This window comes from Molothrus aeneus, chromosome 1 (genome assembly GCF_037042795.1).
Source record: "Molothrus aeneus isolate 106 chromosome 1, BPBGC_Maene_1.0, whole genome shotgun sequence".
Lineage (NCBI taxonomy): Eukaryota > Metazoa > Chordata > Aves > Passeriformes > Icteridae > Molothrus > Molothrus aeneus.
In genome coordinates, this window is record NC_089646.1 from 3,985,875 (window position 1) to 3,997,091 (window position 11,217).

At 42.5% G+C, this 11,217-nt stretch overlaps 1 protein-coding gene across 3 annotated transcripts in view; it reads right to left on the minus strand.

The window, feature by feature from the left end:
- The window catches only part of MINDY4 (MINDY lysine 48 deubiquitinase 4), an 80,297-nt gene extending 69,373 nt beyond the window's left edge, over nt 1-10,924 (minus strand). The window contains exons 1-5 of one of the 3 annotated variants that reach the window (XM_066555772.1): nt 10,788-10,924; nt 8,607-8,726; nt 6,712-6,914; nt 3,608-3,866; nt 2,145-2,563 (exon numbers count right to left, since the gene is read on the minus strand). In XM_066555772.1, coding sequence (XP_066411869.1) covers nt 2,145-2,563; nt 3,608-3,866; nt 6,712-6,914; nt 8,607-8,726; nt 10,788-10,826 — 1,040 coding nt within the window. In that variant the 5' untranslated portion in view covers nt 10,827-10,924. Of the gene's footprint in view, nt 1-2,144; nt 2,564-3,607; nt 3,867-6,711; nt 6,915-8,606; nt 8,727-10,386; nt 10,406-10,763 lie in introns of those variants that run through there. The other 2 variants (XM_066555691.1, XM_066555854.1) reach the window with 2 other exon arrangements.
- Between the last annotated feature and the right edge of the window lie 293 nt (nt 10,925-11,217).

The window sequence follows — 11,217 nt, forward strand, 5'->3', positions numbered from 1 at the left end:
GATAATGAAAGCTCGTGAGTGACTCCTCCGAGTCTGCCACAGCTAACGGTGACAAACATGTGAATTGTTTTTAATTCATAACCAATCTCCAGACCACATTCCAGAGGAGTAAAACATGGAGAAGCTGAGGCTTCTCATCTTCCCAGGAGAAGAAATGCTGCCAAAGGGATTTTTCATCAAATATCAGGGTGATGCTCTGCTGCCTGCAGCTCCCCCTGCCCGGCAGGAATGGGTAAGGAGAGGGCTCTGCTTAGGAAAGGGCTCCCTCTCCTGCTCCTGCTGAGACCAAAGCAGCTCTGTGAGGGACGGGGATTGTTCCCAAATCCCTCCCAGCCCGCAGGGATGGAGCACAGACAGGATGGCAGCACACCCTGTGGGTCGCCCCCCTTGCAGCCCAGCTTCTCCAAAGGCTGGGAAGTGCCAGTGTCCAAACACATCCGAGTGAACCACAGCATTACAGAGTTGTTCAGGTTGGAAAAGATCTCTCAGATCATCAAGTCCAACCAGCATTGCCCTGTCCACCAGCAAACCCTGTCCCCAGGTGCCACATCCACACAGCTTTTGAGCACTTCCAGGGGTGGTGACTCCAGCCTGTTCCAATGCCTGACCATCATTTCAGTGGAGAAATCCTCCCTAATATCCAAACCAAATCTCCCCTGACACAGCTTGAGCCCATTTCTTCTCCTCTGTCCCTGTTCCCTGGGAGCAGTGCCTGATCCCCCTGGCTGCCCCCTCCTGTCAGGAGCTGTGCAGAGCCACAAGGTCCCCTCTGATCCCCCTTTTCTCCAGGCTGAGCCCCTTTCCAGCTCCCTCAGCCTCTCCTGGTGCTCCAGACCCTTCCCCATCTCTGTTCCCTTCTCTGGGCACCCTCCAGCCCCTCAAAGTCTTTCTTGTCATGAGAGGCCCAAAAGTGACTCCAGGATTTGAGGTGTGGCCTCAGCAGTGCTGAGTAGAGGGGACAATCCCTGCCCTGGCCCTGCTGCCACCCTGTTGCTGACCCAGGCCAGGTGCCATTGGCCTTCTTGGCCACTCCTGGCTGAGCTCAGCCACTGTCACCAGCACCCCCAGGTCCCTTCCCACTTTTCCAACTTTTCCAACCACTCTTCCCAAAGCTGTGGTGCTGGTTGGGATTGTTGTGACCCCCTTGTAGGACCCAGCTGCCAACAAGGGAGGCTTGTATCAGACTTTTCACTGGTTTTTAGCAACAGTCTTTCCAGGGAATTCCACACAGGGAATTCCACCACCCCTCTGAGGCCCATCCATAATGAACTCTTCATTCATTGATTAGCCAATATCAGGAATAATACACTCAGGGGTATTTAAATAAAATTTAAAATATTTAAATATTTTTTTATAAAGAGGCAGAACTGGTGTATGAGCTTAGCATGGTCCTGGATGCAAATTCCAAGTGGGATTTGGTTGGAGATAAATTTTAATATTAAAATTTAAAATATTCTCAGCTTTGCTGGGGAGCTGCCAAAGGCCACTGAAGCTTTCTTCTCTACCTCAATTAATGCTGAGTGTGAGGAAAAAATCATCCTAGGAGTGGAAAGATGAAGTGATGGGGCAGCACTACCTTTTAGGATCAGCCAAGCTGTATGAAACCAGAGTTTTAAGACTTGAGACTGTGGTACTTTGGCCTATTACACATTAATCTTTTACAAATTAAATGAATGTGGAATGCTGGCACTGTGAAATGCTCTTTTCAGCAAATTTTTGGTCAGATAGGAAGCAAGTGCCACGCCTGGCCCATCTGCAGCTCCAGCAGATCCCCAGTTTGATAATTCCCACAGCCCCTAACTTATAAATGTACTTATCCCTATAATGTGTAATTGCTTCCTTCTCAATAGGGTCTTCACATATGGTATCTCAATAAGAAATTAAACTAGAAAACAAAATAGCAATAATAATTTTAAGAAATCAGTGTTAGTGTATAAATTTAAAAAATGCTACACCTCCCACTCTTACATTTTATGCAGAAAAAGCAAAAAAAAAATTAAAAATATCAATTAAGAACATAAGATAGAGAAAAGCCAAAAATATATATTTGGAGGGAGACACTTCTAAAACTTTTATATCATGAAATAGTGCAGAAAAATAATAAAAACTCTGTTTTAGCATAATATCCCCAGAAATACTCTCACCTGTGGCCTGACAACCGACTCTCGGTTTTCCTGAGGGATCTTTCCTTCTTTTCTCTCCCAGTCCCTGAATGTCTGTGAGGGACACTCACTTTAAGGCTTTTGTCACTGCTGTCTGCACCAGAGCTTGGAAGAGATTTCCTTTCTTCTGTCTTGGCCCTCTCTCTCTCAGACAGCAGCTTGGACACAAAGTCCTCTGGATCTTTGGGGCTGTTCCTTGGTTTTTCAGAGGCAGAACTGGTGTGTGAGCTTAGCATGGTCCTGGATGCAAATTCCAAGTGGGATTTGGTTGGAGATGCTTTGCTTTCCTGCAGATCAGGGCTTGGGACACTCAGGTCATGCTCCTCATGCTCCTCACCGCTGGGCTGGGCTGTGCTGCTGATGCTCGTGGATCTTTTGGAAATCCTCCTTTTTTGGGGATCCTGGAAGAAAGTGCCATGAAAACCACAGATTAAAATTTCACCTTTATCTTTAAATAACCCAAAAAGCAAAGGAAAGCTCTAACACTGATTTCTGGGCTGACCTACTAATTCCTTTTTAGGAACCAGCTTAAGAGAGTAAATCAGATTTTTTAAAAAAATCAGTAATAAATAAGACAAACACTTTCACTTAAAATTTGACCAGTATTAAAGATGCTGACTACCATTAAAACATGTTTTCCATGGTTTTACCAGGAAGAACAACAAATTACCTCCTAAGAGTTTAATTCTGGTATTGTATCTAGCTCAGGAAATCAACACATAAAGGATATTTTGCTGGTATCTACCCTACAGGTATCTAGTCTTTACTTCTAAATCAGAGATATTTACAAATATCCAACTAATTAATTCAATTTCCATATGCTCTTCAGCACTACCTAAATGTCACAGTTAAATATTTTAATTTCTCATTATCACGAGCTTAATTTTACATTGGAAAAGTCCCTGTCATTATATAAAAGAAGCATAAAGGAAAAAAAATAGGGAAGAAATCTTTAACTGTGCTTTGAAAGCACTTCTTGATGGAATATGGTCTGATTTGATCAATTCAGAAACATATTTTCAACTTAAAGCAATTTTCAGTTCCAAACTACTACTGATTAAATCTGGGGTCCTAGAAACACCAGAGTAAAACAGATCCTGTGAAGGTAACAAAGTCATTTTCATGGGAAAAATGGAAAACCCAATCTGTCAAGAGGTTTCAAGAGTGGGCAAGAATTATAAAGGAATTCAGTGACCTGAGATCACAGACATGCAGGGGGTGGTTGCCTGCAGTGGTTTAATCTGAAACTCTGAATGAAGCAGAACAACTTCCCTAACTTACCCCTTCTTTTCAGCCTGCAGATTTAATAATGCATTAACATGCAGAACATGTAAATGTTAACATGTTAACATTTGAACATTATTTGCAAGTGATTTTTTTAACTCAGCAGGATGGATATAAAACCCATGGGCAAGCCAAACATTCTGTACAGTGCTGGCAATCACCTCTGGAGAACTTGCCACTGGTCCAGCCATCATTCCTCTGGCAATGAGACCAGCCCTGGGCCTGGACTTCTCCTTCCCTGTGCATTTCAGCTCCTCAGAAACCACAGCTGCTTTTAAATCCTCTTGACTGTCTTTTAACTTCTTGTCCCAAGCACAGGGTAAGTTACTGCTGTGGGTTGGCCCTGTGTGGCACTTTTCACTTCTGTGCTGATGTTTTCTGGGTGGAGGGATTTTATCCAATGGGTTCTCAGCATCATACCTAGAGAGAAGAAAGAGGAAAAGCTTGAAACAGCAAAGTTATGCACAAGGAAATTATTAAAACCAGATAATTAGAGCACTGCTGTCAAATTAAGTTCAATTTTACCTTGAAATGGTAATCAAATGCAGCCACTTTTCACCTACACACTTGGAATAGGACTTCAGAACATTATTTCATCATTATGTGTCACAATTGATTATAATATGGGCAACACCATCCCATGATTACTTATTTTGATGTAAAAAGGGTTCAAACTGAGAGAAGGGAAATTTCCATTGGATATTGGGAAGAAATTCTTCCCTGTGAGGGTGGTGAGGCCCTGGCACAGGGTGCCCAGAGCAGCTGTGGCTGCCCCTGGATCCCTGGCAGTGCCCAAGGCCAGGCTGGATGGGGCTTGGAGCAGCCTGGGATGGTGGAAGTGTCCCTGCCATGGCAGGGGTGGAATGAGATGAGTTTTTAGCTCCCTTCCAGCCCAATCCATTCTGTGATTGTATGATTGTATATCATAGCAGAAAGTACAATTTATTTGTTATATCAGACAGGTCCTAAGCCACAACCAGCAGCTCCTGTTCCTTCTCCATGTTTGAAAATTTAACACTTTTGCTCACATTCTCTTCTCCTGTAACTTAGACTGACTCTACTGACCCCTCTCATTCTCTGTTTAGCTGTAGAACACTTATTTTAGTCCAAAAACAAAAGCACTTTTGTGCTGGAAATTATTTTACTGAATAGTTCCCAGTTCCCTGTCTGTTTATAAATTTATAAATTCTGTACAACTCAAAAACACTGGCCTTCCTTACTAAAAAGAAACGAGTCCCTGAACTTGCTTTTCCCTCTGGGATGTTTTCCTCCATCCTAATTCACTGTAAAGCAGCTCCATAAGTTGAAACATCTTGTACCACAAACATGTTCCTTTCACTTAACCCATTTTTCCAGGAGTGTGTCTCGTGTGGTGAGGACATGCTGTGGATGATGCCTTGTGAAAACTGACCTAGAACAGAGGCTGGACAGAGCTAAAGAATAAAGCAGGGATTTATTGAAAAGCCTCCAAGGATCCACCTTGGGCAGCACAAGAGCCCAGCCAGGGCTGCACCCAAGATGAACCAAAATGGCCCCAAAATGCACCAGCGCTCCCGGGCTCTCTCCCTGGGATCAGTTCTGCTCCATTTGCATCTTGCAGTTCATTGTCCCATTCCAGCTTTAGCCCCTGCAGTCCCACCCTGCTTGTTTTTCTCTCTCCAGCCCACGGTGTTTGTGCTCTTGGGCTGAGATTTGGATCATTTGTCCTTGGTGCCCAGCTGGAGCAGGAATTGTTTTGTCTCCCTGCTCTGTGCACAGAGCTCAACATCCCCTGATATGAAGAACTACAGAACTACACACTGAAGCAGCACAGAATCTGAAAAATAGAAAAGCTAAAACCTGAGGCATCATGTATGTAAACTGAAGGGAGCCTGATCTGCCTCTGGAATGATCAGGAAAAGCAAGGACTGCTACTCCCAACCCAGCTCCACATAACCCCTCACTGCCAAGGGCTGCTGGCTCAGAGGCCGCTTTCAGTTCCAGGCACTGACAGCAACCCCCAAGAGCAAAGTTAAAAGCAAAACAGACTCATTAATAATGGACCAGTGCAGAGTCATGTCTGATTAAACTTTCCACCCCTGACAGCATGGTTAAAAGTTACACAGGTGGTTGAAATTAAAACTGATTTCAGGCACTGCCTGGCTGATCCTGGTAATCCCTGGTTTCCCCTTGCCCAAAGGGGATGGCAAGGGTGAGGCTGAGCCTCAGGGCAGAGGGCAGGGTTAGGTGGGATATTGGGAAGAAATTCTTCCTTGTGAGGATGGTGAGGCCCTGGCACAGGGTGCCCAGAGCAGCTGTGGCTGCCCCTGGATCCCTGGAAGTGCTGGATGGGGCTTGGAGCAAGCTGGGATGGAGGAATGGGATGGAATGAGAGGATATTTAAAGTCCCTTCCAACATTAACACTGCTGTGCCCTCCCAGAGCAGTGCCAGGAACTCCCCTGTGAGACAGACCCATGAAAGGGAAAGAAAAATGGAATAAAAAACCAAAAAGACGAAGAAAAAAAGAAAAGGGGAAAAAAAGCCTTTGCACTGCCTCCCTTTCAAGTGTTGCTTCTGAGCTCAACTTAAAACATCTTGGCTTTCTGCCCCTATAAGAAATGACTTCATGGGGTTTTTTTCAGGCACTGATGCTCAGACTTGGCTGCTTTGAGCATGCTGCATTTAGGATGAAGAACAAAACCTGATTAATTCCCTGAGGGTGGAGGCTGGGAAGCTGAATTACACTTCTGTGCCCATTTTAAAAGCCTCCTATGGAGGTACAGGGCTGTTAATCCTCTTTGAGGCATCAATAAATGACAAACTTGGTTACATGCTATTTTCAGGTATTCTGCAAGGTCTGAACCCACACTATTTGTAACAACACTGAATTTAAGACAGTAAAACTTGCTTTTGGAGGCAAGCAAGGCATGAATATACCTGTAGTTTGAGCACAAGTGGCTTGTTTTACCTCCAAATCTGCTTTAATTTGAGTATTTCCAATGTAAAAGGCATGAATTCTCCTATTTTGATGTGCCTCAGTGACTGAAAGATGCAATTGAGGTTATCAGTCTTCATAATTGGCAGAGAACATAAAAGATAAGTTTTGAAGGATAGCTTGCACAGGAGATTTTCATAATCTAGAAAATTAAGTTTGTGTTATGAGGATAACTAATAAAACCAAGTTGAGCTCAAGATATAAATGATAAAACATTTAAAACTCTTTCCCTTCATTAAGAAAAAAATAAGTGAATTACACAGGGCAAAGAGAAAGAAATCAGGCAGTACCTGGAGGCCTGAGTTTTGCTGTCATCCAGAGCACTGGCACTGCCAGGATCCTCATCCAGGGTGTCAGGGGGCTGGGATGCTGAGCTCTTACTCTGAGCAGCTGCCAGAGCAGAGCTGGAACCAGAGCTCCTGGAGGTGCCACGGTGCTCCAGGAAATAATTGGTAATAATTTCCAGCAGTGTCTTCAGTGGGTTCTCCTTTGCCTGGCCAAAACAGAGAGAGAAAGTGTGGGAAATGGATTTGTAGGGAATTCTCCAAGCCTGACAGAAGGCTCACACCGTGTGTGTGCATCTGTGTGCAAACTCTGAGATGGGAAATGCTGATTTAGAAATGCCATGGAATAGGACAGACATTGCTGAGGGAGAAATGGAGCCAGAAACAAGCTTCAAATGAGACTGGGTACTTTGGAGAAATAGAACTGTGAAAATTTTTCAAGAGAACAATCAGCCATTGGAACCATCCCCCAAGGAAAAGAGTTGAATTCCCAAACCCTGGGCACTTTTAAGATTTGGCATAAAGGGTGCTGGGTCACCTTGTCTAGACTGTGCTTTTTCCAAGGAAGGTTGGACCAGGTGATCCCTGAGGTCCACCCTGGTGTTCTGGGATTCTGTGAATTGAGAAATTTAACTGGCTGCTTACAGCTGAGGATAAATGAGGATTTGCTGCCACCTATATGTTGCTTTTCTCATAGATTAATGAAAAACAAAAATTCTAAAATAAAACCCACCTGTAGAATCTGGGTACGTATGCAAACTCTACAGTGTAATATATTTTTTTAATTTTTTTATTAAATAATCCTTCATGACTTGGCAAAAAATATAATCATGGCAATAAAGAACCATCATTGACCCCTGTAATTTCTTTCATTAAAAGGTGTGAGTCAAAATGCTGTGCCTCTGCATTTCCCTAGGATATTTTATAGCCAGGTATTCTTTTAGAGCTTGGCAGTAGTTTTACTTCCAATTTTTCCTCCTATGTTTGCACAGGATGCCTTCAGCTTGCATGCTGTTACAGCACTTTTGGTATGGGAGATAAGAGAATCAAAAAGTAAAGTAAATGGAAGGAAAAATAAGATTTATTTTTATTTTTTATTTTTATCATGAAAGATGCATTGGAGTGAGACCCATGAGAGGCAATTTTAGATGATTGGCTTTAAGGCATTTTCAGCATGGTGTGGTTAAAGCTGATAGGACAAGAAACACTTTATAATGTATTGTAATTAGGAAATAATTAGCTTCTGATTGTGATGGTGTGAATGATAACCTCTGTATTGTCTCAGCCTTCACATGAGACTGAAAATGCAATAAAAGTTTTTAAAACACCTCTCAGTTGGCCCAGCTCTGGGTCAGAAAAGGGAATATTCTGACAATAAAGTTGTTGGTGACTATTGAAATGCTGTGTTAGTCTGGCTGCAGGGCATGGTTTGTACAGTGGACAGCCACTGAACATTTTAACTGTTTCCTAGAGTTACCTGAGGGTGCAGCCCAGGAGTGACTGTACAAACAATCCAGGGAAATGGAAGATGGCAGCTAGAGAATGTCAAAAGAACTCAAAGGTGCTGCTGTGTTAAGTGAAGGAAGCAGGACACAAAAAACAACCTGTCACAGTGATTTCTGACCCTCATTTTAGCTAAATATTCCAAAATGTGGAAACTGTGGGGGAATGCCCCTTTTCTACACTGGAAGAGGGTTTTGTGAAGTGGCATTTATAGACTTTACATGAAGACACCAAAAGCATTGTGGTGCCTCGAGTTATGAGTGAACTGTTGATATTGCACTCCAAGGATAACAAATACTGCAAGTGTAATTTCCATCTGCTGTGCCATACAGAAATGGAAATGCAAATGGAAATGGGCATGCAAGGACACTTGCACATGGTGCCAGATATTCCCTCACCTTGTTCTGTTTGTACAGGGAGTGCAGGTGCAGGACATTCCTGAGCTCATTCCTGTTGTTGATGCTGAGTGCAGAGCGGGGAAGCTCCTGGTCCATGGTGCTGATGGTTTTCTTCAAACCCTGAGAAGGAAAAGTGTCAGACCCCAAAGCTTTTACTCTGGGCTTTGTTGGGTTTGTGGATGGCAGCAGTTTGTAACCAGGAAACCCTCAGAACCTGTGCTGTAATGATACAAAATCGAATTATAGCAGCCCATGGATGTGGGAATAATTGAGGTGGCTACATGAGATGGAAATTGCTGAACAGAAAAAACCAAAAACCTCTATGCAGGTGACTTCAGCTGCTAAACAACCTCCTAAGATTGATGGTCTGTATGAAATGCCCTGAGCTGAAGTTATTCCAGGCAGCCTCAGGTTGGAAATCAGTCAGATCTCCATGGCATCAGCTGGTTTGGGGTCTTCACCTTTGTGGTCAGCACCCCTGGGCATCTCAAAGATAAAACCCATGAGCATCTCACTCTCTGGGGGGAGGCACTGATTCATTGTGAGTTGGATCCCAAAATAATTTGAGTGGTACAACACCAGGCTACTATTTTGAGAGAGAAAGCCCTGATTCCTCCTGTGGAGGGTTATTGTCACAACAAAGGGTTTCTTTTTCTGCTGACAGAATGTCTGGCTCAGATTTATGAAATTGAGGGCAAATTGTGGTAAATAAAGGATCATCATCCCTGTAGGCTCTGATGTGCATGAAAGATCTGGGGGAGCAGAAGCACAAAGGATTATCAGTGCCTCTTGTTTTGAAAACAGGATGCAAAATATGAGACTGAGGTTTGTGTAACATTTAATGAGGCAGTGGCTGCTTAATTTCTGATATAACTCATTCCTGACACAGGGGGTCCAACATCAGCGATATTTCCTAAGGACTGAACATAAATACAAAATAATAGGTGCTACACAAAAATGTGAAGGTGGCTTCCAGTCTGATCAATCCCACACTCCCCACATGCCTGTGTAGTCCAAAATTGGCTTTATGGTATTACATTTGTGACAGATACAATGGCTTCTTTCCTCCCCTTCTCTCAATTCCTTTCCCCACTGCAAAAAAATGGGTTTTCTGCTGAGTTATTACTGAAAACTGGGGGGGAAAAAATGCATGTTAGCAGTTTCTCTAAACCTGTGACCTTTTGCCTTAATTAAAAAAAAATATTATTTTTAAATAATATTAAAAGTATATAAAATATAATTATATTTATCATATATAGGATTTTAAAATAAAATTAAAATATAAAATATACAATTATATGAAATAATTGTAAAGAATTATTTAAATATAATATATAAGTAATAGAATATAATATAAATAATATAATATGTAAGTAATATAATATTATTAATATAATATAATATAATATAATATAATATAATATAATATAATATAATATAATATAATTAAGTATAATATTATATAAGTAATAAATATAATATATTTATTTATATAAATATATATTTATATATTAATATATATTAATATAATATAATATAATATAATATAATATAATATAATATAATATAATATATATCGACAGATATAATATGATATATTATATAAAATAATTACATTATATATTTTATATTTTATATAAAATTATATTAAAATTATTTTAAATATTTTTTTAATAGGCTTTGTGTGCCTCTTGCAAATAGGAGGACAACAGCAAAAGAGGCAATTAACGAAGGAAAAAAAAAAGAAAAAAAATTAATTCATTTTTTTAAGCCCAAAAACCTGCAAACAACACGAAAACCCAAACTGGAAGCGCGTTGAATTCCCAGTCTCGCGGGCGCGCGTGGGTAAGGATGCGCTTCCCCCGAGGAGGAGGAAGCGGCTCCATCAGCGGCAATCAAAAGGCACTGTGGGAGATGTAGTCCAGCCGCTCAGCCCGGAGCTTCCCCCGTTCCCAGCGAGCTGATCTGAGCCCGGACAAAGCCCGAGCATCCATCCCTGCATCCCCCTCTGCCCCGAGCATCCATCCCTGCATCCCCCTCTGCCCCGAGCATCCATCCCTGCATCCCCCTCTGCCCCGAGCATCCCCGAGCTCTCCTCTGCCCCGCTGCCATCCCCAGCGGGGCTCGGCCGGCAGGAAAGGCACCTTTCGAGTTTACCTTTCTACTGAGAAACTCTCTCACCAGTGATGCGGCCACTTCTTCCACCAAGGCGTTGTCCATGTTTTAAGGCGGAAAAGGAGGATTTTGGGGTGCGGGGTTGCTGCTGGGGCCGGGGCAGCCCCGCGGCGGGACGGAGCCCGCGGCATGGGAAACACGGGGAGCTCCTCCCACGGCACGGAGGGAGGGATTTGGGATGGAGGGAAGTTGGAGGAAACGGGAAAAAAAAAAAAAAACAAAAAAAAACCAAAACAAACAAACAAAAAAAACCCAAAAAAGCAAAAAAAAAACAACGAAAAAACAAAGCAAAAAAAACCCCATAAACAAAACGACAGCAAACAACCGCCACCCCCCCCAAAAAAAAAACGCATGCAAAAAAACCAAGAAAAAAACGCACACAAAAAAAACAAGAAAAAAAAAAACCACAAAAAAACTCAGCAAAGAAACCCCCCCA